We start from the raw sequence: 27199 nt of genomic DNA, 5'->3' as shown, positions 1-27199 counted from the left end.
GGGAGTTGTAAAGCAAATGTGCCCTTTAGTGAGGCTGGGGTGGCTGTTGGGGCTCCTGGAGCCCAGGATGGAGTTGGTGGGAAGTGGCCCAGATGCAGGGACCAGCCATTGCCAAGAGAGGATATCTGGGCTCTGATGTAAAGGATAGGGAATAAACCCAACAGAAGTCTCTCAAGAGAAGAGATAGAAAAGAAAATAGAAAGAAGTAGACACATCATGGAGGCACACCTCAGGTCCAGAGACAGACTGGCATACATAACAAACCCACCAGTGCCAGGCTCTGTGTTAAGTGCTTCATGTGCATTATTTCATTGAATCACCGCAACTCCAAAGCAGTGGATGCAACAGGCTTGTTACAGATGAATAAACTGAGGCTGAGAGGGTTTACCCAAGGGTCATAGGTAGTTAGCAATGATACCAGGATTGAAATCCAGGCAGTCTGCCTTGTAAATTATTCTCCAATCTTTTTTTTTAATTGAAGTATATGATGATTTACAATGTTGTGTTAGTTTCTGGTGTGCACAAAGTGATTCAGCTATGTCTATATGTATGTGTGTGTGTGTATGTGTCTGTGTATTATATATACAAGCATGTTCAGTCATGTCCGACTCTTTGTGACCATGTGAACTGTAGGCCTGCCAGGCTCCTCTGTCCATGGAATTTTCCAGGCAAGAATACTGGAGTGGGTTGCTATTTCCTTTTCCAGGGGATCTTCCTGACCCAGTGATTGAACCCGTGTCTCTTGTGCCTCCTGCATTGCAGGTGGATTCTTTACTGATAAACTACTGGGAATTTCTCATGTATGTGTGTGTGTGTATATATATATATATTCTTTTTCATATTCTTTTCCATTATGATTTATTATGAGATGGTTATTCTTTTATATTTTGCATTCTTTTCTATTTTCTACTATGGTTAATACAGTTCCCTGTGCTGTACAATAGGCCCTTGTTTGTTCTCAGGCTTTGCCCTCTGTTCTCTTTTCTCACAGGGAAGCTGTCTCCCCAGGCAGCCTCTAAGGCTCTAATTGCCATCTATATTCCCGTGACTCACAAATCCGTCTGCCCAGCTCCCAGGTCTGACCTAAGTTTCAGATCCATGGGTCCAGCAGCCTTCCTAACTCACCTCAAGTTTAACATGTCCAAGGATCAATTCTCATTTAGCCTGAACCTGCTCTAACCCACTTCCCAAGGGGCACCTCCACCATCCACCCCACTGCAGAACCTGGCCACTGCCTGAACTCTTCTCCCCTCACCCCTGACATCCAAGTCACAGCCTTGGTCCCTCCCACACAACACTGTTGTTTTTTTTTTTTTTGTCTGCAACAGGTATTAGTTGCAGGATCTTCAGTCTTCATTGTAGCATGCTGGATGTTGAGTTGCAGTCTGGGGATCTAGTTCCCTGACCAGGGATTGAACCCCAGCTCCCTGTATTGAGGGCACAGAGTCTTAGCTGATGGACAACCAGTGAAGTTCCCTCCTACACAACTCTTGATGTTATCAATTTTCTCCTTCCCACTATGTAACCAGTCCAGGACCCTCACTAGAACAACTGTGCACCACATGCTCCATCTCCTGCTCTCAAGTCCTGCCGCCTTGCATCCATCTGCCCTGCATGCTGTGGAGGGATGGGTCTAAAATACAAATATGATGGTGCTCCCCTGCCTCATAGCTTTGAACTGCTGCCCATTCTTCCCAGGATAAAGGCTCTCCTCCTTAATTCTGTTGCCTTTCCCAGGTCAGCTCCTCTTGCTTTTCCTTCCTGCCCTCTGCTGTTTTCACTAAACTTCTTTCTGTTAGTCCAAACACTAGGGTCTCTCTGAATGCCAGGCCTCCTGGTGGGCTATTCCGTCTGCCTGGAACACTCTTCCCTTATGTGTTCGGTAGACTTCTGCTCAGACTTCATTATTAGTTCAGAAGTTCCAAGTCACAACTAGGATGTCCACCTGAAACCAAGACCCTCTAAACCAAGTTCATGATTAATATCTCTATCCAAAACTCTATTCCCTTTCTCATCATCTCGGACCTCTGTCCTGTGCTAACTGAACACTAGTAAGCCAAAGTCAGATGATTGAAATTGCTGTTGATAACATTGTTAATGTACTAAAGTTGCTATTAGAGAGATCATCATTAACATATAAACTCAAGTTGCTTCTCCAGGGCAAGCTGAGCTAACAGATGTCCCCCTCCCCCAACTATGGGACCATCTGGTTGAAGAATCATAGAGATACCTTGGCTCCTGAAACAACAATTAATGAATGTCACAAGACAGTGATTAATCCCAGCCTCTTCATTCTTCCTCTTTAAAAACCCTAACTCAGAGACTAAGGTGAAGTAGATCTGAGGCTTGTCTCCCACTCCCTTGCTTAGAACCTGCAATAAATGCTGTATTTTCCTTCACCAAGTGAACAACAACAAAAAAATTCTTGCCCACCATCAAGCCATCAGCCACTGCAGCTGCCCCCCATGTGCACCCTGAGGGGCATTCAGGATGGAGAGAAACAAGGTACTGGCCCTAGATAATTAAGATGCATATCAAAGGTCAATGAGCCCAGACTCTTGCACCTTCCCACACACTAAAATCATTAACTTGAGATGTCTGTTTTTTGTGACTAGCAGTTATCTTCTGATGTTTGACTACATTGTTTTGCAGCAAAAACTCCTATGTATCCTGGCTCCTAATGGCAGAAAGTGAAAGGAACTAAAGAGCCTCTTGATGAGGGTGAAAGAGGAGAGTGAAAAAGCTGGCTTTAAAACTCAACATTCAGAAAACTAAGATCATGGCATCTGGTCCCATCATTTCATGGCAAACAGATGGGGAAACAATGGAAACAGTGGCAGATTTTATTTTCTTGGGCTCCAAAATCACTGTAGCAGTGATGCTTACCCCTTGGGAAAAAAGCTATGACAAATCTAGACAGCATTCTAAAAAGCAGAGACATAACTTGGCTGACAAAAGCCTGTATAGTCAAAACTATGGTTTTTCTAGTAGTCATGTATGGTTGTGAGAGTTGTGATGTAGGAGATAAGATAGGCTCCAGGTTAGATATTTACAGCTGGCCTCCTGTTTGCATGTCATGGGGCACAAAGAAGTAGACTTCAGGCTGGGTAGTTAGAACTGTTAGCATTTTCTGAGACAAGAGACGGCTGGACTCCAGTTAAGACATTTACAATCAGACTTCTGTTTGCCCTCTGAAATGCAAGTAACAATATAAACAGGGTAAATAGCCAGTGTTTTTCTCTTGTAAGCACCTTAAGGTAACAGTCATGGCAAGGACGAGAGGAGCAAAACCCTGTTTCAGTAAAGGATTAAGGGGTCTCCCTCCCACCCTCTTTTGGGACGAGGGAGACACTACACATGTGCAGAAAGGCTCTTTGTGGGCCAAAAGGCAGAGGATAACACCAGGCCATAATGAGTCTTGCTCCTCCCAGAAGCCTTCACTTCAAGATCCATCTTGACTGAGGGGTGCGTGTGCATCCAGGGGAGGGTCCCAAGATAGGTCAGGTGAGGAAAAAGAAACCACATAATTGGCCTGAATGGAAAAAGACTCGTAAGAGCTGAGCTATATAACCTCTTTACAGAATTCCTCCTCACTAGGGAGGACACCCACACCCTTTCTCTCTGGGTGTGCATCTCTGCCTGTCTTCTGTTTTAACTAAACAAACCATTTCTCCGTGTGCTGTCCCACTTGCTGTTATGCTATATCTCTAATAATAGACTTTGTATCTGTATTTACAGGTCTTGCCTCTGTGATAAGTGCATTTTTCACTGGGGGCAAAGATCCAGGGAAAAATAGCTTCTAGGCTCTAGCCCTTGCTGGTCTGGTGGCTAGGATTCCTGGTTCTCATCCAGGCCACTCGTGTTCAATTCCTGGGCAGGGAATTAAGAGCTCACTTCACGCCATACTGACTGCTGCCTCGCTAAGATCAGCTGGACCATAAAGAAGGCTGAGCACTGAAAAACTGATACTTTTGAATTGTGGTGCTGGAGAAGACTGTTGAGTCTCCCTCAAACAGCAAGAAGATCAAACCAGTCAGTCCCAAAGGAGATCAACCCTGAATATTTATTGTAAGGACTGATGCTGAAGCTGAAGCTCCAACACTTTGGCCACCTGATGTGAAAAGCTGACTTACTGGAAAAGATCCTGATGCTGGGAATGATTAAAGGCAAAAGGAGAAGGGGGCAGCAGAGGATGAGATGGTTAGATAGCATTACCAACTCAATGGACATGAATTTGAGCAAACTTGTGGATTGCTGCAATCCATGGGGTTGCAAAAAGTTGGACACGACTTAGCAACTGAACAGAACATCCTGGCTTCACCCTTATCTCTTTGGAATGATTCCTCAGAGCTGTCTGAGAGGCTGTATACTGGTCTACAGCACTCAGTAATGTCCCCGAATAAAACATAATTCTCAACCCTTTAGGCTGTGCTTTTTTCCAGCAACCGCAGCTCCTCAGTAAATCGGCTGTGCTCCACCTCAGCAAGTGGAGTTCAGCTCCCTAATCTCTCCTCCAGAAGCCTTGTCGGACACAATCCCCTCCAGGTCTCCAGCCTCACAGTATTCACTGTCTTCCCCACCTCCACCCCACCATTTACCAGTCCCCCTATTACTGAAATGTATGTGTGCGGGGTCTGGCTTCTCGCCAGTCAGAAGCCAATAAACAGGCCAGGTTGGTGGAAAGGAAAGTTTATTTCAGATGCCGGCAACTGGGGAGGGGGTAGGGGAGAGGACATAAGTCCAAAGGCCAACTCCCCACCTCCCCTTCCCGCCCACCATAAGCAGGAGGTGAGAGCATTTATAGACAGAGTGAGGAGGGACACTGCACTTTTGCCAACAAAGGTCCATCTAGTCAAAGCTATGACTTTTCCAGCAGTCATGTATGGATGTGAGAGTTGGACCATAAAGAAAGCTGAGCACTGAAGAATTGATGCTTTTGAACTGTGGTGTTGGAGAAGACTCTTGAGAGTCCCTTGGACTGCAAGGAGATCCAACCAGTCCATTCTAAAGGAAGTCAGTCCTATATATTCATTGGAAGGACTGATGATGAAGCTGAAGCTTCAATACTTCGGCCACATGATGTGAAGAACTGACTCATTGAAAAATACCCTGATGCTGGCAAAGACTGAAGGCAGGAGAAGGGGATGCCAGAGAATGAGATGGTTGGATGGCATCACCGACATGACAGCCATGAGTCTGAGTAAGCTCCAGGAGTTGGTGATGGACAGGGAAGCCTGGCCAGCTGCAGTTCATGGAGTCACAAAGAGTCGGACACAACTGAGCAACTGAACTGATTGACTCATGAGCAGGGGGCTACATGCAGAAATAGCAAAGTCACCTCTGACAATCATCTTCAAATTGGTCATCAGTGTTCTGGCCAGTGTCATCTTGATTGTTTTAGGTACAATTAATCTTCAGTTCCAGGGTCCATTTGTTACCATTTCTTTGTGGTCAGTTCTCAGAACTGTGGCAGCTCATGTCCTGGGCTCAGTCTGGTCATCCCGTAGTTAACTTCTCTACCTCGTGTTTTAGTCTCTCTAAGACAGCTCACAGCATATGGCTCCAAATATTATCTATAGCCCTGTAGAAGAAATTAAAGGTCTTTGACTATGCTTAATGAGTACATTCTTTGGTTTCTTTTGACTGTTTACCTTTGTTTCAGCATTTCTCACTTCTCTGATTAAACTCATTTTAGGCTAAATTTTCCACAGGCAAAAGGCAGGCAAAAGATATTGGGGGGGGGGGGGGTTGGACCATGAGTCCTGCTCCATTTCATCCCCACGTAAGTCTTCCTAGGGTATTGGTCATCCATTCTTGAAGATGAGGGACTGCTCAGGAGTTAGTACATGTTTGAATGGAAGAGAAGGGAAGTAACTTTTATGAAGCCACAGAGTCCAGAAGAGTGACAAAGCCACAATCGGAATCTGCATCCACCCCAACTTGGAAAGAATTCGCTCTTTTATGCGTCCTAACCTATCCCATTGATTTTTAATTCCCAGCGTCAAAGGCCACTGAGCTGACATTTTAAGGAGTGCTATCTTCCATCTAAGGAATGTGGCTAGCACAGCCGCAAAGGACCTGAGCCCCTCCCCCAAAGCCTTCAGGTCCGCAAGGACTAGGGAAATCCAGTCCCGGCTCCTCCCCAAGGGGAGTATTTAGGTCGAACTGGCCTTTCCCCCACGTCCCTAGCCCACCCTTGACTTAATATTCAGGTTTCGGGTAGCCTAGGCCGATTCCTGCCCCCGGCCACACGCGGGACCCCAGCAGATCGCAGCCCGAGTAGGCCCCACGCCGTGCGCCCCTCCCTCCGCCCCTTCGCCCCGCCGGCCACGGTCCTGGGCCCCTCCTTCCCCGCCAGGACGCCCCGCCTCCCTCGCTCGGCGGCGCGTCTCGTGGTCCCGGCCCCCGCCGGCCCCACCCCGGCCCGCGCCTCGGGGCCGGCGCTCGCCCTCGTGCCCGCCCCAGCCCGCCCCCGCGCTGGATGTTCGCTTTCGCAGCCTTCGGCCCGCGGAACCTGTTTGCAGCTACCGGCGGCGGCGCGAAGGGCCTGGCCGGAAGGTTAGGCATGGAGGCGGCGGCTCGGAGGCGGCAGCACCCGGGAGCGGCGGGCGGCCCCGGCGCGCAGCCGGGCGCCTCCTTCCTGCAGGCCAGGTGGGCGCGCGCCGGCGGGCGGAGCGGAACCGCGGCCCAGCCACGTGATCTTGCGGGCGGGGGTCGGGGCCGCGGACCCGGCTTGGGTCTTCCCGGCGCTACGCCGGCATCTGCTCCCTCGCCCACTCGCCTGAGCCACGCCTCCGCGGCTTCTTGGGGGAACCCCGGGACCCAGGGAGTCTCAGCCGCGGCGATCAGCGGCCCCCATGGCCCGGCCGGCTCCGGGACGATCGCTCATCTGGTATCCAAGAAACTCGGGAAGGGGGCGGTGGCGGCGAGCCCAGAGGACACCGCTGCTCACTAGGGCCCCCAAAGCGCCTGCAAGCCCCGGGTACCAACCCAAGTTCTCGGGGTCCTTCTAACCATGACTAGGATTTGGATACTGGTGTTAACGGGAGGCTCACTCCTTGTCCCGAGGAACCCAGAATGTTGGGAATGCTAATGGAAGAGACAGCGAAGTGTGGAAACTCCCCTTCAGAGAAAGAACCAGGAAGGGCTTTACCGACACGGTTGCTGTTCCCTTCTCTCAGCAAGGGGAAGTTACTGGTTTATGTATTGATAGTTGAGGCCAGGCGCTTGGGTCCGAGGAAGAGGTACAGAAGCCACCTTTAATCTTCCTCTTCACTCTACCTTCATCCCGTTTTACAGGTCACAGACATTCATTGCATAGAGCGGGCATTCATTAATCATCTCTGGTGTGCCCCAGCGCTGTGCCAGGGGTGGGTAAAGTGAAGCCCGGAGGACCCCACAGTCCAGTAGGACCTGGTAGGAACAGAGGCCAGGAGTTGAGAGATCGACTTGGAGGGCTTCCTGGAGGAAGTGGCGCTTAAGCTGCATCTCAAAGTACTCAGCAGGTGACAAGGGAATAAAGGCTATTTCAGCTCTGGGAAAGCTTGGAAAGGCAAGGAGTGCAGTTATGCTGCTGCTTTCTGTGTGTGCAGTGGCAAGAGGAATATAGACTGTGAAGGGCCTTTAAGGCCGCCGAACTGGGACCAGAGTGAGAGCTTAGAGTGCAAAATTTAAGGAGAGGCTCACTCTTGGGACACTAGTGCTCAAAAATCTTCTATGGCCCACGTGTACCTCCTCAAATGTTGGGTCCCATGTGTTTCACTTGCCTCACCCTAGTTTCTGCTCTAAATGGCAGGTTAAGGGTGCAGCTTTTGTTCTGTAGGGCACAGGGGAGCCATGGAAGATTTTCAAGCACTAGTGTGCTGGTCGTCAGTTTCAGGAAGTTTGTGGTATGATTTGGGATAAGGGAGGAAATCTGAGAGACTCGGCTGAGAGTAGCTCTTCCTCCTGCTGCTAAAGCACATCTGGGTTCTGGATCCCCTACAAATTGGGAGTCTTTGCCGTGACCTGTGGCCGCCCAGCTAGAACTGTCTGTGAGCCTCAGACATGGTCTCCACTTGATTTGTGCAGTGTTTCCACATGCAGTGTCTTCCTGTCTTTTTTGTGTTTTCTTATGTGGAAACCGAGACCTAGAGAGGTTACATCGTTTGCTGGCAAGAACCAGGGCGTGAACCTAGGGCTTCTGGTTTCTGTTCTTACTGCTCCACTCTGGCAGCTCAGGGGTGATGTTCCTCTCGACTCCTGCATGAGCTCCCCACCAGCCAGGATCTCCTGGGGATTGCATAAAGGGCTGGCTCTCTTCTGGGGTCTCTCTGCCCACCTCCCCTACCCTTTGCCCTCCTGTTCTCAGTCTCATTGCTGCACAAGACAGTAGGCAGAATCACCCTGTCCAACTCCTAGGATGCTTGGATTTCCTCTGCTCCATCCATGCTTTGCTTACACACTTCTAGTGACAAAGTGCTCACTCCCTATTCCAGTTTTCACGTGCTCCGTTAACAGGTTTCAGTCCGTGCCCATGAGTAAATAAAATTGCAGGAGGAGAGGTGAGCCCCGCATCCACCCTGCCACTGCGTACCCTCTGCGTCTCAGCCGGGCTTCCTGCCTCTCGAGCTGCGTCCGTCCGGCCGTGGACGGGATGGACGCGGTGGTGCCCTGCGCCGCTCTGGGCTCTCGGTTATGAGTATGATGCTTCCATAATACGTTTGGATGTTTTCAGCTAAGTTCACGTCTGAACTGTGGGGTTCCTCCAAGTGTTGACTGAAATTTGTCCTTGAGCATCGCCTCGCTCATCTAATCTACAGTCCATAATGGAGCCACTGTACTGGCTTTTGGAAGGAGGAGATTCTGAGGATAAGGAGATTCAGCAATCAGTCTTTGAAATTTCCTGTGGTCTGTTCAATCTAGATGCAAAGGACATGGAAAAATCAAGTGCTCAAGTGGTTTAAATATGTTTTGGATATTCTTACTTAGGATTTTTCCAATTAAAATCCACAGTTGTCATGCAGAAGGAGGTTATGCCCTTCTTGATCACCAATTTTATTTGAAATGCTTAGTGTTATAGTATGTTACTGAATGCTGTTTTAATCAAAGTATAGAAAAAATAAAATCAATTTTATATGTTGAAAATAAATAAATAAATAAAATTGCATAGACAGGCTTAGAGTAAAAAGCAGTGGTTCTTTTTCCACCTCTCTCTAGTACCAGAGACAACCATGTTAGCTTCTTTTAGCTGTTTCTATCAGAATTAAATTCATATTTCTCAATAATAGTAACAAATACTACATACATACCAATTTCTGTGGACCAGGCCCTGCTCTTAAGTTTTTGCATTGAAAAAGGTTTTTGCGTAATTTAATTCTACCACAACTTTTTTTTTCCAACCACAACTCTTGAAGTAGGATATACTATTATCCAACCACAGCTCTTGAATACTTGATACTATTATCCCCCATTTTACAGATGAGAATGTTGAGGCCCATGAGGTAACTTGCTCATGATTTGGTTAGTGGTAGAGCTGGGATGTGAACCCAGGCAGGCTCCAGAGCCCACACACAAAAGTTATGCTCAACTGCTATTTCTTAGTTTATCAATTTTTAGCCTCTGAAGCTAATGTTGACCTACTAATTATCCTGTTATAATTTGGTTTACTCATACCTCTTCCTTCTCCACAAGATAGTTCTTTTTATCACCATTTTTAGTTTTGCTCTTTGTTACCTCTGTAGCCTTAGGAAATATGTAATACCATTATTTCTGTTTTGGTCAACTATAAAGCAGTATCTTTTAAAATAAAGTTTATTTATTTATTGAAGTATAGTTAATTTAAAATAAGGGCAGTATCTCTTGATTCCTTCTTAAAAGAATACTGTTATTCTCCTACCCGAAGTTTTAGCTTTCTTTACCCTTTCTCCAGCTCCTGTCATCTATAGTTTTACTTTCAAGTGGTCAAGGTTGACAGTGTTTACCTGCTGTTTTTTAACCGTAATTGCTTTCCATGTTTTGTTTGTGAATTGATTCTAAACTTTGAAAATCAATGTACGTTTTTATTTGTTAAGCCATGTAAATATTGTTCCCTTCAGAGTCCAGTAAGTTTAAAAATTACATTTGCTTTCTTACATTGCTTTTGTTTTTCCTGGGATTTCAAATTGCCTTTCCTTTTTTCTCTTTTTTTTTTTTTTTGTTTTTGTTTTCTCATTTTTTGTTTAAAATTCTCATCATGTCAGGTATTTTACCATTGTGCATATAGAACCCAAATCAGTCCCTCTTTCGTCCCCATTCATAGCTCTCTCCTTGACTCCCGGTGGCTGAGACGCCTTCCTTTTCTGCCAGGCAGTCCTGCAGATACAACCGACTGCTCTGAATATCTCATCTGTATGTTATGCGCTGTATGGTATGTAGTCTCCAACTGTCGGGGTATCCGTTTTCCCAGATGGTAGGCTTGTAAGGCTGTGGAGGAGTGAAAAGGCCATCCTTGTCTTGGGTTACCTGCCCTTGTGCTTTCATCGCTCTCGGCAGCAGTTTCTGATGACTGGGGCCCAGAGCTGGCAGTCTGGGGACTCCGTGTCTGTGGACTCAGGTACTTGGGTTAGCATGAGGATGCTCGTCCCCAGGACAGCGCTGGGGGAGAGGACGCCTTCACTCTCCATGGTCTGCCTCCTGTGCTCAGAGTCCCAGCAGAAGAAAACAGATGCTCACCCGTCTTGATTCCCAAGTTGGGTGTCAGCCTTGCACTTGCCCTTTTTCTTTCTGCTCTGCTCAGCCAGGCTGGACTCGCGGCAGGGATCCCAGTTGACTGAGGTGCCTCCTGAGGTGGAGGAGGAAACAGTCCTCAAGCCCTGAGTACGTGCTTGCTATCCACAGCTTCCAGAGACTCACACGAAGCGCTTCCTGAGCTTGCAAAATGCCTTTTATTTTCTTTACCATCCTGCTCTGAAAGTTTCCAGAACAGAACACTGAGGACCTTTTTTTTTTTTTCTTTAATGTTTATCTATTTATTTATTTGGCTGCACCAGGTCTTCATTGAAGCACACTGGATCTTCATCACGGCCTGTGGGCTCTTTAGTTTGGCATATGTGATCTCGTTCCCTGACCAGGGATCGAACCTGGGCCCCCTGCATTGGGAGCTCAGAGTCTTAGCCACCGGACCACCAGGGAAGTCCCAACAGTGAAGACTGTTCTCCTTCTTCCTCATCTAAGCTCTTCAGGCCTGGAGGTTGTTCCTGCCTGCTTTTCGAGGCCTTGCCTTGATGGTCATGAAGGGGAAGGGCATAGTGGGACTTCTGTACCAGTCACTCATTTCATACTCATCTCAGACTGTCCTCACGGTTAGTCGTCTCTGAGCATCTGCCCAGTCTGAAGGCCCGGCAGCCCCTCCTTCTCTTCCTTCCACTAGTAAGCCAGGCATCTCAGCTCCCTGCAGCGCCGTTTTCACTCCAACCTCCAGGCTTTTGACGCTGCACTCTCACTGCTTTTCTGCCAACATGAATCCACCCACCCATGTTTCCAGGCTCCATTCCTTCCTTCAGGCTTTGCATACTGCTCCAGGCCACACCTGTCCTTCTGTATCTTGATCTCCTGATATATTCTATAGCTGATAGTAATCAGCAGCAGAATAACAGATGACTTAAAGCACAGGTCTGGAATCCTTATAGACCTCAGTTTGAATTCTGTGCACTCCAGGACTCCTGGGTTGCAGAGTGACAGAAAGCCAGTGTGAACTGCGGCACCCTTAGCAAAAAGGAATGTCTTGGCACTTGTGGCCAAACTGTTGCCTTGGGGATGCCTGGAAGTGGGAATGTGAACCCTCTCAGGCCTTTTCCTCCTCTTCTCTGCAGGGCCGTTTCATTCTTATCTGACTTGTCCCTTGAGGCTGGTACCTTGGCCACAGGCAGCCCCGGGCCCTCGGGCTCTCATCTTTAGCCCCACAGCACAGAAAGGAGGGTGCTCTTTTCAACTCTAGTTAGAAAAGTCCCACTGGGCTGACCTGGGTTTTGGGCCTTCCCTCTGTCTCAGGGAACATCATCTTTGACCAGGGGGAGGAGGGAATGGGAAATAGTGTGGCAGAAGGAATAGTTGATGCAGCTTCTTATTAGGGCAGGTGACCTTGGTTAAGCCTTAGTTTCCTCATTTGTAAAATGAGAGGGTAGCAGTCTCCTGGTATTGCTGTGGGGCTTAGATGGGATGGTGCTGGTGGAGCTTCTAGCATGGCACACGGTAAGTAGGCAGTGATCAGAGGGGATGGCCAGGAAGACTTAGCTGATCTGGAAAAACCCACTCCACCCATTCATCCTGCCACCAGAGGATAATGAGTTCCTCCACAGCTTGCCTTCCTGTCTCTGAGTTGCTCTAGCAACCCAGTGCGGACCATTCTTGGAATTGGCTGAAAAGGATCCCAGAAAATTACAGAAGCAATAGCAGTGCTGACAGAGGGAAACCTTCATGGTGCCTCTAAGCTAATGTTTGATTAGCCACTGAAATGAACGAGTAGGTGCATGCTAAGTCACTTCAGTCATGTCTGACTCTCTGCGACCTCGTGGACTGTATAGTCCACCAGGCTCCTCTGTCCATGGGATTCTCCAGGCAGGAATACTGGAGTGGGTTGCCATTTCCTTCTCCAGGGGATCTTCCCAACCCATGGATTGAACCAGGTCTCCTGAGTGTCCTGCATTGGCAGGGGGTCCTTAACCACTAGCGCTACCTGGGAAGCCCTTGGTAGTGCTATAAGTAACTGGTAACTGGGATTGTTTTATATTAGCCAGTAATCACTGGGCATAAATCAGGTTCTGAGCTGAAAATTCTGGAGAATACAGGCACTTGTCCACAGCTCCTGGTCTGGGCGCTAACGGGGCAGTGTAACTCACACCTGAGTCATCTCAGGAGGAGGTGACTGCTTGTCATTGAAGGTGTGCGAGTAGCGGCGGGGATGCTCTAAAGAGGATTTGTACTCTGATGGGGAGATTGGTGAGTTGCAGGAACCTTAAAATCACCCTTCTTCTTGAGGGTCTCAGTAAGAGCAAAACTCCAGCTCTGTGATGTCGTGGCCTGGGTGGGCATTAGAGATGAAGTCCTTCTGGTAGTGGGCTTTGGGGAAAGCTTCGTCAGGGAAGCCTTCTTGGAGAAGGTGGCATGTTTCCTGCCCTTGAACTTCAGCTCACCTGTGAAGAACAGATGGCTGACTGCTTTGCAGAAGGGATGGGCATCCAAAGATGGTGCTCTGCTTCTTGCCACATCCCCCTCATCACCTTATTCTTGCTGGCTTCCTCCTTAGGTTTTACTGTGGATTGGTGAGAGGAAGGACATTCCTGCCTCCATTCCTACCTCCTCATCGTTCAGAAACCAAGAGAAAGGGAAGCCCCGCGTTCATCTCAGCCTACCGTCTATAAGTCACATCTCACTAAGGGGCTCTTATTGGTCCGTCTCAGGTCACACGCCCATCCCGTGAACAAACCACTGTGAATACAGTGTCGCTGTGTAGTCATAAATTTGCGACTCTTCTGCCACCCCGTAGACTGTAGTCTACCCATCTCCTCTGTCCGTGGGATTTCCCAGGCAAGAATACTGGAGTGGCTTGCCATTTCCTTCTGCAGGGGGTCTTCCTGACACAGGGATCAAACCCACATCTCGTCTCCTGTATTGGCAGGCAGATTCTTTACCACTGAGCCACCAGGGAAACCTGTGGCTGTAAGATTAGAGGTTAACAACAGAAGCTCTGAAACGTAATCATCTGGGGCTCCAGTATTCCTGCCTGGAGAATCCCCATGGACAGAGGAGCCTGGCGGGCTGCAGTCCATGGGGTTACAGAGTCAGACGTAACTGGGCAACTGAGCACAGCACCTGCAGCACTTAGCATCTTGGGCTCAGCTTTTCACTGGTAAAATGAGGGTAATAGCATAACCTCAGAGGTTTCCGTGAGGATTACGAGAGTTAAATGAGATGGTACATGTAAACAGCTGGAGTGGTGCCTGGAATACAGAAAATGTCCAGTGAAGCCTAGCTATCATCATCCATCACCGTGTGTCATGCCTTTCAGCCACATTTGCATCCTCTGCCCCATCCGATCTCCCCGTCAGTCTATAGGTGAGAGAGCCCAACCGTGATTGTATCTGTTGAGTATTTTCCTTCTTGGATCCTAGAGAAGCAACTGTCAGGGTAGACGGAGTCCATCTCTGGACCCCTTCCCCCAGGCCCCAGTACAGCAAAACCTTTTCCTAGAACTTAATCCCGTGTGTTTCCTCCCGCCCACAAATCCCTATGGCTTGTCCTGGTGGGGAATCTTCCCATGGAGGAGAGAAGGGCTGACTGCTTTCGTTTACATCTTTCCCAGGCACGGCGCCGTCAAGGCTGATGAGGCCGCTGCCACGGCTCCCTTCCACCTTGACCTCTGGTTCTACTTCACCCTGCAGAACTGGGTTCTGGACTTTGGCCGCCCCATAGCCATGGTGAGCGTGAAGCTGTGGATGCAACCCCCGACCGGCAGTGTGGGGACAGTGTGATCTGAATGATCAGAGTGACCTCAGACAAGTCCTGCGCTTCCCGGTACACTGTGAGAATAGGCCGGGATGAGGTCCCTTAGTTCTGTGGCTGTAACCAGGGTGGCAGCTGCCAGGGAGCGGGGGATCTGAGCAGTCATACTGTGCCCCCCACCATCCGCCCCAGTATCTCACATTCAGGTTTACCCAAAGCACCAATTCAGACAGTGGACTATGGGAAAGGATCCCACCAGCCTTCCCTGCAGCCTTGGGATAGAATTGTGTTTTCTGGAGGTGAAGAGTATGGGCTGAGTGTGCATGTCATAGACTTGAGCCTGGTGAAACCGTCCCCTTCTCTCCAAGGCTACTCCATGCCTCAGTGTACAGTGGTGGTCTCTGTGGAGATTAACACTGGAAGAGCACCGAAGCCCCTCACTTGTCATGAGCAGTTAGACAGCTAGATGAATAGACAGATAGGTAACAGAAGGTGGAAAAAAATTGAGTGAGGTATCACCATGTGCTGAGGTGTTAATTTTTGCATGTGGGTGGTAAAAACAACAATATCCAGCACTGAAGCTGACACTTCGTACATGCTAGTGATAATGCAAAGTAGCGAAGTCCTTTGGGAAAGCAGTTGGTCAAGGTGATAACTAGTACTTAGATAGTGCCTAGCAAGATATGTCTCAGTATTCTTGTACTGAATGAATAACAATACTAACAGTAAGCTAGAAATAGCAGTTAAGATCTTTATGTGTTTAAACTTCTTTAGTTCTCCCATCAATGCTATTGTTAATCTCAGTTTTATAGATGAGAAGGCTTGAGTGTAAATAACTGGCTCAGGGTCACCCAATCAGCAAGTGGAGGAGCCAGCATCTGCCATCCCCACCCCAACCTGGGCACTCTGGCCCCAGAGCCCACCACCCCTTTCCATCATGATTATATCCAGAACCCTAATATGTTCATCCTGCCTGGCTCAGTACGACCCTTTCCTAGAATCTGCCCTGAATATGATCACTGAGACGACAGCCTCTGTACCAAAGGTGTTCACTGCAGTGTTGCTTACAGTGGCCAAACCTGGAAGGGACTTGCGTGTCCAGCAGTAGGGACTGGGTAAATCAGCTTTGCTGTATGTAGGATAGAGGATGCCACCTGGGCAGTGAACAGGAATCATGGGTACTATAGAGGAGCATCCTGGAATGTTTAAGGAGAAAACAGATGCCTGGGTGGCATGCATATGAACTGCCTGTCAGTCAGTAACAGCCCTAACGATCTTGTATACGTGGGATCCAAGACTTCAAGGGGATGAAAGAAAGCTGCTGGCAGTGGTTTCAGGGAGGAGGTATGGTGGATGTTGAGTCTCCTTTCTGCAGGTTTTTGGTAAGGTTTACAAGTTGTTTTTTAAATGTAGGTGAAAGAAAAGGGACTGAGCCAGGAGGCAGGGCACCAGTCAGGTTTGTAGGTGATTTGGGGCAAGTTCATCTGGGCTTTGGCTCTCTCATCTGTAAGAAGACTGGTTGGACCAGCTGACCTGAGCTGAAGGTTCACTTACCAGGGGACAGAGGAGCTGCCCATCAAACTGGTGTTCTGGGGAGAGGGGAGATGAGGCCAGGGTAGCTCGTGGCTCTCCTCACTCACTAGGACTAGCCTCATCTGGCCCAGTAGGGCTCCCCGGTGGGGCAGATCACCTCCCGCCATCCTGCTCAGAGTTGCTGTGGCCACTGTAACCCTAAGTGGGCTCAGTAGGAGCATACATCTGAACAGGTTCAGTATATACATGAGCTTTTCAGATGGATACGTGATAGTCTCAAATTTGTAATAACTACAAAATAAAACCTTTTACAAGTTATAAAAGTAGTCATAGTTATATAACAAGTTATATAAAAGTATGTCATAGTTACATAACAAGTGAGTTCACACCCAGTAATATAAAGCAGTATGAGACTCTCCCTTTCCTAGTCCCACTTCTGAGTGTTTGGGGCACATCCTTCCACTCCTTTCTCTATTCATGCAACATATATGTATACATCCTTCCCCCCCCCCAACCAAAATGAGATCTTACTTTATACCTTAGTCTACAACTTTCTGTTTTACTTTAGACTGTATCGTGGATATCTCTTCATGTCAGCACAAAGGAGGTGTCATTTCTGTTGGTGGTTGCTTAACTTTCTGTAATAAAGATGTGCTGTAGTGTATTCAAGTAGTCCTGTTTGGTTGAAGAGTTGGCCTATTTCTGATTTTTTATTATCACCAAGTGTTTCAGCCAGCTATATATCTTGCTGTAGATAAAGCTATAGAGATGCCCACACAGCAAGTAAGAAAGAGATTGAGATTCCTGTCTCCTGGGAGATTTATTTCTGCAGGTTGGTTTTATCCAGCACATTTTTTAATTAAGAGAAATAAACATTTAAATTTTTATTGAAATTTATGATCATTACCCGTGTTCACTGGTAGGTTCTAGAGGTATAGTTTGGCAGGGCAGATATTGGGAAGTGTAGTGATCTTGCATAGGTGTTGTCACGCTAACCCTGACAAGGCTGGAACTTACTGGGGTAGACCAGTAGGAAGAACAAGGGAATTCCAGACAGAGGAATGGCCCTGGCGTATCTCAGGAAGGTAGGAAAGGAAGAACTGAAGCTACTTTGTAGAACTCACATATTTTCTCCTTTGTTTCATAAGGTATAGTTCCGACCTGATTTGGAAGTGGTCCATCTGCTCAGTGGACAGGATGTTTTCCACACCTGGGTGGTCAGGATTTCTTGACATCATTCTAATGAGCCAGATCAGTAAGGGTCCATGTAGACCATCTGGGCCACACTTTGTGTTACAGATGGGGAAACTGAGGCATGAAGAAGAGAAGAACTTGCCCCAGGGTCACCCAGAAAGTTTTTGGCACGATTGAGTCCCAAAGATTCTTCCAACTCCCAGGCTGGTACCCAGGGACCTTTGTTTAGTATCCACAGGGAGAGGGACACGGGGTCAGACTGGGTTTGTACCTACTGTGTGACTGGGGACAAGTCTGCCTTCTCTGGGACTGTTTGTCTGAGAACACCTTCACCCCAGTGCTGCCAAGAGGATTCCAGGAGATCACAGAAAGAACGCAGTGTGCGCAGAGGCAGTTCTGAGGGCGGCGTGGGTCATGCCTGGTGAACTGCACTCTCCACTTGCTCCGCAGCTGGTGTTCCCTCTTGAGTGGTTTCCGCTCAACAAGCCCAGCGTGGGGGACTACTTCCACATGGCCTACAACATCATCACGCCCTTCCTCCTGCTCAAGGTAGGATCCCAGGGCCCCGCCTCTCCCTTCCCACCCTTTCTCTGCCCTGCTGCTGAGCCCTGGGAGTGCCCTGAATCAGGCTGTCTCCTGCCTGACTCTGGGGGAAGAAGGCTGTGACAGAGGGGAGGGCCTGAGGTCCCAGGGGAGGCAGGCTGCCTCTGCCTGCGAGGGATGGAGCAGGCTTCCCCAGGGAGGGGCGTGTGATTTGGGCCTCCCTGGTGTGCCTGGGGGTGAACTGGGAGAGACCTTCAGGCAGAAGTGTCTGAAAACAAGGCCGGTCTTGAGGAGCCATGTTTGGGGAGGGTGAGGCAGGAGTGGCTGGGTTGCTCAGGGAGAGGTCAGGGACCAGTTGGACAGGCAGGTGGGGGCCTGGAGGCAGGAAGGGCAGCAATGCAGGGTGAACTCTCTCCTCCCGACCGAGAGCCTGACTTTGAGACGCCACTGGGAACACAGAGCTGTCTCCTGGAAAGCTCTCTGCTCTGCTGGTTTTGCACTTTGCCAAGTCAGGGCTCTTAAAACTACTGCCATTTACTATCCCCGTCCTTTTGTTTTTAGAGAGACATTTCCAAACTCCCCTGGTGGCTCAGACGGTAAAGCGTCTGCCTGCAATGTGGGAGACCTGGGTTCAATCCCTGGGTCAGGAAGATCTCCTGGAGAAGGAAATGGCAACCCACTCCAGTATTCTTGCTTGGAAAATCCCATGGACAGAGGATAACTGACTGACTTAGCTTGCTTTCTTTCAGAGTAGGGGAGGTGTAATCTCTGAATTCAGAGGGGTCTTTAGTTAAATAACTTAGTTTCAGAAACACCTGCCCCACATTTTTGTTTGCGTGGCTCAGTTGCTCAGAAATGGGAGCAGCCCAGCCTCAACAGGCCAGCCCTGCCACCCAGAAGCAGAACTAGGGGTGGTGGGAGGTCAGGGCCTGGCTTGCCTGTGTGGAAGGCCTGGCTGTCATCTCCAGCATGGTATATGGGTGTGTTTAACCTTGGGCAATGAGCTGGCCCTGGGGAGTGTGTTTCCTCTTGGGCCAAAGAGGGTGCTCTTCCCCAGCACCTGCTGGGTTTACAAGGATCATGTGAGATGATGGAGGCTGGACTGACTCTCCTAAAGGGAACCCATGTGAGAAGGGCTTTCTGGCTGGTGGCATCCATCCCACTAGGGGTGTGAGGGGGGCAAGCAGAGGGTGTCTGCTGTGGTGATGGCGTCGGGGGTCATGCTGTGGGGCCTCCCTCTGACCTCAGCTCATCGAGCGGTGCCCCCGCACCTTGCCACGCTCCCTGATCTACGTCAGCATCATCACCTTCATCATGGGGGCCAGCATCCACCTGGTGGGCGACTCAGTGAACCACCGCCTGATCTTCAGTGGCTACCAGAACCACCTGTCGGTCCGTGAGAACCCCATCATCAAGAATCTCAAACCAGAGACGCTGGTGAGCCCCCACCTCCACGGTGCAGCCTGTCCTGGAGGCCAAAGACATTGCCAACCCATCGCAGGCGCCCCAGATAGAGCAGGTCGCCCCCCCACCCCCCGAACCCCAAGCTAGGATACCCCAACCCAGATCCCCTCCTCCCGGTAGGGGGGGACTGGGGGCATTTGAGGGAGGCATGGGCAGTCAGGGGGACGGTAGCCTGGGGCCTGCGTGGGCCCGACACCCTTCCTGAAGCCCCACCCTCTCTGCTCCCCCAGATCGACTCCTTTGAGCTGCTCTACTACTACGATGAGTACCTGGGCCACTCCATGTGGTGAGTGATGGGGCCCCTGGCCCTGGTGACGCTGAACAAGGGGCCCCGGGGTCTCGAGGTGTCCAGCCCAGCCGCTGGAATGGCGTGCTCTTCCCCAGCGGGGGGCGCTGTCGCTCCTCTGGCGCTCGCCCCGCCGCCTTCCGTGCCCACCAGCCCGCAGTATCCGCGGCGGCCACTAGAGGGCAGCGAGGGGCTGTCCTCCCTGGGCCGAGGCTGCTGCGCTGGTAAACAACTCCCCTCACCCGGAGGGTGAGGATGGGGACCCGGAGGCAAGGAGGGAGCCGAGGAGGGCCGGCTGAACCAGGCTGGGGGCGAGGTGGGAGTAGGGGTGCTCCTAGTGCCCCCCCTCCGAACCCCCCGGGAGCTCCTTCCTCCCGCCCCTTCACCCCACAGTGGAGGAAACCTCACAAAGGTGGGCTCAGCCACAGGAGATGCGGCCCGAGCCGGGGCAGTCGTCTGTTCCAGACCCCACTTTATCCCGGGATGAGCTGGGGCCGGTGGGAGGGGCTTTGCCCACGGGCTGACAGCTGGTGCCAGAGCCAACCCTGGACGTGGGTGGCCCCACTCCCGAGTGAGGTGGGCTCACTCCTGTCACACGGGCCCTACATTGTATTTCTGGGTTCTGTTTTAGGGACTAGAAAGTCAGGGAATCCTTGCACGGACAGGCCTCTTGCCAGTTCTCCCTGGCCTGTGCCACGAGACCCTTGCCATGGAAGGCTGGGGAAGGGAGGAGGAGAGGTGTAAGGTGAAAGGGCAGCAGAGGATTGGGAGGGTGTGGGGGCCGGTGAGGGGAAGGTGGGGAAGGAGATGAGTGGCGGTGGGAACAGAAAGGGGTGTTGTGCGAGCTGGCATGGGCGTGGGGAAAGCAGCGTGTGTGTGTGTGTGTGTGTGTGTGTGTGTGTGTGTGTGGAGGTACGTGGGTGAGCTGTGCGTGGAAGGGGGTGAGGCTGGGGGCTGGGTGTGAGTGAAGGAGCGTCACAGAGCTCCTAGGAGACCCCCGGCACGTGCTGTTCCCCACCACCACCTCTTTTTTTTTCTTCCCCCCAACTGGGACCTCGGGCCCCTCCCAGCATCCTGCTGGGTGCACCCTTTTCCAGGGCAGTGAGGGGCTGGGGCTGCTGGTCTTGGGGTGAGTGCGTGGGGCAGAGAGAGACGTGCACACACGCGGGGAGTGAGTGAGGAGGCCGGGACAGTGGGAGGAGGCCCCCGCTCCCCCCCCAGGAGGGCCCCCCCCCATGGCTCGGATCTGCAGGCCTCATCTTCCTTCCTGGACCCCCTGCCCGGGAGGGGCTGGAAGCCCCCTCACCCAAACCAGGCGTTTCTGTGAACTGTGAAGTGAGACCGCAGAGGGTGGTGCAGGCAGCCAGTCCTAGGACGGCCGGGGTGGGCGGGCTGGGCGGCCCGAGCTGCTGAGCACCGGCTTCCCTGTTGCAGGTACGTCCCCTTCTTCCTCATCCTCTTCATGTACTTCAGCGGCTGCTTCACTCCCACCGAAGCCGAGAGCTCAATGCCAGGGGCGGCCCTGCTCCTGGTGGTGCCCAGCGGCCTGTACTACTGGTGAGTGGATGGAAGACCTGGGGCGGCAGGGAGGGGCCCTTAGTGGTCCAGTCAGGGAAAATGTGCTCCTGTCCTCGGAGCTGCCGTGTGAGCCCTGGTGAGACTCCCGCTGGGGTCCCTGCTTCCTCCTCTTCAGTGGGCCTGGGACAGTGCCTTCTGGTGGCCGCTCCGTGACCAGGAAGGCGGGCCTGAGTGTGACCTCTCTGCACTCGGGGTGTAACCTCAGGGCCCATAGAATCCACGTCGAGGCATAATTTCTGTGTGTGCTTCGTTGCCCAGTTGTTCCAGCTCTTTGCCAGCCTGTGGACTGCAGCCCACCAGGCTCCTCTGTCCACAGGATTCTCCCAGGCAGGAATACTGGAGTGGGCTGCCATTTCCTTCTCCAGGGGATTTTCCCAGCCCGGGGATCGAACCTGCCTCTCCTGTGTCTTCCGTGTTGCGGGCGATTCTTTACCTTCTGGGCCGTTGGGGAAGCCCCAGGGAGGCCTGTAGAGCCTGCGGGGTGGGGGGTGGGGGGCTGAATTTCCCCCCCTGTGAGATGAGGATGATACCAGGCTGTCTCCCTTTTGGGACATGGTGAGAACCCAGAGAGAGGGGCTCGTAAACTATGAAGCATCATGGAGAGGACAAGGATACTTATGGGGGAATCCCATGGCCTCTGGGCTTCCCACCTGGTTTCCTCTTCCCATTCCAGAGGACCAGGCCTCAGCCAGGCTCTTCCCTTTTCTCTGTCATTTCTGCTCTGGAGTCAGGCTCCCCGGGGATTGTGGGTGTCTTAGAAAGGGTGGGTGTCCTAGCCCTTCTCTGGGGGGAAGCCTCCAGCCAAATGAAAAAGGCCTCCTCTCCTGGGGCCTTCTCCCCCACCTCCAGGGGCTGCCCCTGACCAGCAGTGGGGATCCATGAGGGTGAATCCATATGCCCTCTGAGGACAGGATTAGAAGGAATGGGTGACAACCACAGCTGGAGGGAAAGAGGTGAGAAGTGAGCTCCGCCCATTCTTACCCAGGGTGTGTCAGTGCAGTGACAGCTACAGGGGGCCATTCATGAACAGTGTGCCTTTCCAAGTACACAGTTCTCATCAGTAACCTTGAGAGCTAGGGCCGCTTATGCCCCCTTTATGAGTAAGAAGACAAAGGCTCCAAGATGTCACGTAAATTCCCCAAGGTGACACAGCCACTCAGTTGCAGGGCTGTGCAGTCGCTTGAGTGGGATGGGTCAGCATGGTGGTTCTCTCTCGAGGCAAGGGAGTAGACGGGATAAGCTCTGAGAAGCCCTGCAGCAGGCGTTATGCATTCCTGGCCTGAGCCTGGTTCTGCCCTGAGAGCTGCAGGGAGCCCTGGGGAGGAGGCCGTGTCCCGCCTTCAAGGAGATAGTCAGGACAGCCCCATAAACCGAAACTCCATCCCCAACTCAGATGCCTTTAGGGGCTAAACTGGTGATAGAAGAGCATCAAGTGAGGCAGTAGGGAGTGGTGGGAGCTGTGGCAAGCTGCAGCACCATGCTGTCTCTAAGCAGCCGCTTTCTCCTCATCAGTTATTGTCATGTGGGAATACAAACCTAACGTTAGCAGGGATATCAGAACTCCATGTGGGCAGGTAATCTGTTATTTAAATATTGGCAACAAACTCGACCTTTTGAAAAATAGTAATTCTAGAAGCCAAATCCGAATGCTGTGTACAGGCTGTGGCTCAGAGTGGACCCCTCACTCCACGCGCTCTTCTGACCAGCTGGGAGGGCGGCCTGGGGCCTGGGTAGAGGGCAGGACGCTGGGCAGGGGGGGCTGTCATGGCGCCCCCACCCCTCACTGCCCGCCTGCCTCCTCAGGTACCTGGTCACCGAGGGCCAGATCTTCATTCTCTTCATCTTCACCTCCTTCGCCATGCTGGCCCTCGTCCTGCACCAGAAGCGCAAGCGCCTCTTCCTAGACAGCAATGGCCTCTTCCTCTTCTCCTCCTTCGCCCTCACCCTCCTGCTCGTGGCGCTCTGGGTCGCCTGGCTGTGGAATGACCCCGTACTCAGGAAGAAGTACCCGGGCGTCATCTATGTCCCCGAGCCCTGGGCCTTCTACACCCTGCACGTCAGCAGCCGACACTGAGTCCTGAGCAGCGGCCCCTGGTGCTCTGTGGGTGGGAGGTGGATGGTTGAGCGTGAGCGTGGGGAGTGTGCGCACCCACTGGGGATGGACAGCGAAGGAGTCTGAGTGTGTGTGTGCGTGCGTGCACCCACATGTGTGTAGCCTGCAGCTCAGAGCGTGGGTGAGTATGCCTGGTGCCTGTGGATAGGGGTGTGTGTGTCTGTGTGTGTGTGTCTGTGTGTGCGCATATGGAGAGCATCGCTGTGAGGCTGAGTTGTTTTGGTTAAGTTTCCATTCGATTTTCATGATGGGACATAGTCTGAGGCAGTGTGTCCAGACCAGGAGCTGGGCCCGGCCTTCTCTCTCACTGCTCAGGGCCGTCTCTCCCTGGGCGTCTTCTGGTGGCCGCAGGGGAGAGGCCTGGGTGGGGCAGAGGTCAGGAGGGAACTTGGCCTGTCACCTACCACCTGGCTGACTCCTCAGCGCCCCTGACCCTGAGGGCAGGTCGCAGGCGTTCCGTGAACTTGCTGTGTAACCATTTGCAATGCACCCCCTTCCCTGGGCCACGGTTGCAGCAGACGGGCCGACGGGTCCCCAGTCGGCTGTGGGCTGGTTGCCGTCTCCTCTCAGGGCAGCCTTGGGAGGGGTGGATGGTTCCTCCTTGTCCCTGCCTTCTTCAACGCTGGGAGGGGTATGTGCACCCCAGATCCTCACCCCGCCGCAGGCTGCATGGGGTGGGGAGCCAGAGCCAGCCCTCCCCCAACCGCCGGCCTGATCCTGGGGTCTGGCTGTGGTCATTCCCGGCCGCCTTCCTCTCCCGGGAACTCGGTCTGTGTCCCGCCTTCAGGATCGTGGCACCCGCTTGGTTCACCTGACCAAGGTTTCTGAGCGGCCGCTGAAGGCAGAGTTCTCCGGTACTTGCACTCACTAAGGCGGACATCGTGGGGCTCTTGTCAGCGTGTCTCAGCCTGAATCCACACCTGCCGCCCGCGGCCCTGCTCCCAGGAGAGGGGGCCTTGTTCTGGCAAGACGCCCCCTCCCCAGCACCAGGGCCAGGTCTCCTCCCGCGACTGCAGGCATGCAGCCTCACTTCCCAGCATTGCTGGCCTGCATGCATGCGAGGGGCTCCGGGGGGCCTGCCTTGCCTCCCCTGCCCTCCCCGCCAATCCTGTGCTCTCAGGGACTCTGCCTCAAACCCTCCTTTCACGCAGGGTTCCCCCAGCCCTGGTCAGTCCCCGTCTGCTGGCAGCATCAGGGGTGAGCAGTGTGAATAAAGGCGGTGTGGAGCCAAGCCCCACTGGCTGCTGCTGCTTCCTTGGGGTGTGAATTTGGGAGGCCGGAGGAGGAGGGTCCCTGGAGCAGGGGAGGGAGTGGCCGGTCTGGGGCCTGGCAGGAGCCCTGGGCTGACCCCAAGGGCCTGCTCAGCCCTGCCCGGCTGGAAGCAGGTGCTGCCACTGCCCACTGGCTGGCTGTGCTACTTAGTATGATGCTGAGTTTGGGGGGTCACCAGCAAGAAGGGCTTCCTCTAGGTCCCAGGTCTCTTCAGAGGAGGCTGAGAGTCACGGGGGTGGGGCCGGCAGAGGGCGTCTGCAGATGGAGCCCCCAAGCTGTGCTGCTAGCGCCTTCAGGAAACTGAAGCAGAGAGGGTGTCCTTTGGGGGGAGGCGGGGGGCCGGTTTGTGAGAGGCTGGCACTTAGCCTTGGGCAAGTCACGTGACCTGCTTTGCTCCCAGGCATCTTTTACACCCATGAGAAGTTAGTGACATCCGCCCCCACCGCCTTGGGAGTAACAGATGCCTGCTGTCCTGCTCAATAGCTCCTGCTCAGGATCTGGGATGAGGACGGCCCTTCTGGCTAGTTGGGCCCCCTGGCTTCTGGGACCTGAAACAATGAATTTTGTGATTTCACTTCCTTGGTGGCGATGTATTGAAACTTGTTTAGTTGCTAAGTTGTATCCTACTCTGTGACCCCATGGGCTGTAGCCTGTCAGGCTCTTCTGTCCATGGGATTTTCCAGGCAAGAATACTGGAGTGGGTAGCCATTTCCTTCTCCAAGGGGTCCTCCAGGCGATCTTCCTGACCCAGAGATTGAACTCGCATCTCTTGCGTCTCCTGCATTGGCAGGGAAGCCCAACTGCCTTCAATCAAAAGGACCCCATGGGTTTCACTTCCCCAGAGTGGGAGCTGGATGCTGAGGGCGCTGTCTGCTGCCCCCAGTGTGGGTGGCTTGTGCCCCGCCTCACTTAGCAGTTCACAGTCTGCACAATCTTAGTTCAGTAAGCCAGCTCCAGCCTTGGCCTCTCAAAGCACAAGGCCCCCCACCTTCCCAGTAACCTCAGTTCTTCCCTACGTTGATTTCATGTTTCCTCCAAAGCCTGTCCCAGGCCCGTTCTCCATACAAGGACTTAATGGATATCACCTAAGTGGGCACAGATCTGATTGTGGGGTCTGAGGCTTACACAGTTTTGAGTGTGCTTGATAAGAAAACTTAAAGTGAATAAAAATTAGATATGAAAGAATATTTAGAATGGGAAAGATATCACAGTAAATCATTGGAGCGTTGGAGATTCATGTCCCTCTTGACTGAGATCTCTTTGGGAAGTTTCCTGAAAATGTTTCCCAAGAAATACAGGCACATGGATAGGTGGGTCTGGGGTGATCACGCTGGTGGACATCAGTGACTGGCCTGTAACAGCATCTGGATAAATCCCGAGGAAACCACCAGAGGGCGTGCTGGTGGCTGCACGCCCCCTATGGGGAAAGGGCTGCAATAGTGACCTAGGAAACCACTTTATGGGCCTTGAGAATCAGGAGCTGGCCTATAAAAGATGACACAGACACTGGCATTTCCACCTGCCCTACAACCCTCCTCCATTGCTGCCGGGCTAAGCGGAAGGACGGATGGACTACTTACTTAACCAGCAAGTGAGACAGGAAATCCACTCTCTGACATGTGAACTAGGAGGCTAACTCAAGCCTCCCACATTATAACTGAATATGCCAGGAGCATTCAACCCAGAGACTATGCCATGGTAACCCCAAAGCAACCAGTCGGCACCATCCAAGTCCAACTGTTTTTGTCCTGACCACAGGACCTACTCCCAGGGGAACACGGTATAACATGGCCTGGGACTGGCAGGTAAGTTTCTGGTGGTGTGGGTTTGCCGCTTCATGGGGAATAGGATTAGAAAGGGTCTTACAGGCTTCAGCTGTCCTCCCCTCGGCCCCACCTGAGACCGCTACTGAGGTCACTCATCCGGGTCTCTACTGGAGAAAGTCACCATTCTATGACCCCTAGGGTCTGTTAGACCCCCTCTCCAGGTTCCGGCGCCAGCTGTGGGGACTGCAGGCTGGGACACCAACCGCAGGCTGGGGTGGTGTGATCTCAGAATGCTGTCACTGCTTGTGTGTTGCTTCATGGCCACGATCTCTCTGTACTGTGCCCGTTAAGCCTCTTACGTTTCTTCCCTAGCCTGAGCAGAGGGGATCTGGGACCAGGTGACTGTGGTGGCCTCACCAGTTTATTTATGTGTTCATGGCTGCGCTGTCTTCATTGTTGCGCACGGGTTTTCCCTAGTTGTGGAGCGTGGGGGCGACTCTAGTTGCAGAGCGCGGGCTTCCCGCTGCAGTGGCTTCTCGGGGAGCACAGGCTCTAGGCACACGGGTTGCACCAGCTGCAGCCCGGGCTCTAATCGCTGGTGACTCAGGCCCTGGAACGTGCAGGCTGCAGTAGTCATGGTGCAGGGGCTTAGTTGCTCCGAGACATGTGGGATCTTCCGGGACCTGGGATCAAACTCATGTCCTGTGCATTGGCAGGTAGACTTCCCACCATTGAGCCACCTGGGAAGTCCCGGCCTCACCACTGGTAGGTCTGACTGCAGGGTCTCCCTCCTGTGGACTGCCACGAAAAATTCAGCCCAAGCTGGTCCACTCTTGGGGAATTAACTCTCTTTAGCACACTTTGTGTCTTACTCTTGATTGCCTGTGTGTGCTCAGTCATGTCCAACTCTTTGCGACCCCATAGACTGTGGCCCGCCAGGCTTCTCTGTCCATTGGATTTCCCAGGCAAGAATATTGGAATAGGTAGCCA

At 52.1% G+C, this 27199-nt stretch overlaps 1 protein-coding gene and 1 long non-coding RNA gene across 3 annotated transcripts; one reads left to right on the top strand and one right to left on the bottom strand.

Moving 5' to 3' along the window:
• Positions 1–4673: 4673 nt before the first annotated feature.
• LOC139035557 (uncharacterized) lies at positions 4674–6617 on the bottom strand. Of its 2 annotated transcripts, none has more exons than XR_011488152.1 (2): positions 6529–6617; positions 4674–5581 (listed from the first exon to the last, which is right to left on the bottom strand). It is a non-coding gene; the product is annotated as an uncharacterized lncRNA (long non-coding RNA). The 2 variants fall into 2 exon arrangements; XR_011488153.1 differs by having other exon boundaries at positions 6515–6603.
• On the top strand, positions 6370–25628 carry CLN6 (CLN6 transmembrane ER protein). Its single transcript, XM_070468706.1, has 7 exons — positions 6370–6651; positions 14321–14435; positions 17638–17736; positions 18979–19167; positions 19425–19480; positions 20915–21037; positions 22862–25628. Exons 1-7 carry the CDS (start codon positions 6482–6484, stop codon positions 23130–23132), a joined length of 1023 nt encoding a protein of 340 aa, XP_070324807.1. The 5' UTR covers positions 6370–6481; the 3' UTR covers positions 23133–25628.
• The last annotated feature ends 1571 nt before the right edge of the window (positions 25629–27199 follow it).

Source organism: Odocoileus virginianus, chromosome 6, assembly GCF_023699985.2.
Source record: "Odocoileus virginianus isolate 20LAN1187 ecotype Illinois chromosome 6, Ovbor_1.2, whole genome shotgun sequence".
NCBI lineage: Eukaryota > Metazoa > Chordata > Mammalia > Artiodactyla > Cervidae > Odocoileus > Odocoileus virginianus.
This window is presented reverse-complemented; position numbering and strand designations above follow the sequence as displayed.

What these genes read in the sequence shown, in the direction of transcription:
- CLN6 (XM_070468706.1), top strand. Translation starts at nt 6,482, where the DNA reads ATGTTCGCTTTCGCAGCCTTCGGCCCGCGGAACCTGTTTGCAGCTACC. An exon ending in GCCTCCTTCCTGCAGGCCAG is followed by an intron (nt 6,652 to 14,320) that starts GTGGGCGCGCGC and finishes CATCTTTCCCAG; the next exon opens with GCACGGCGCCGTCAAGGCTG. An exon ending in CGCCCTTCCTCCTGCTCAAG is followed by an intron (nt 17,737 to 18,978) that starts GTAGGATCCCAG and finishes CTCTGACCTCAG; the next exon opens with CTCATCGAGCGGTGCCCCCG.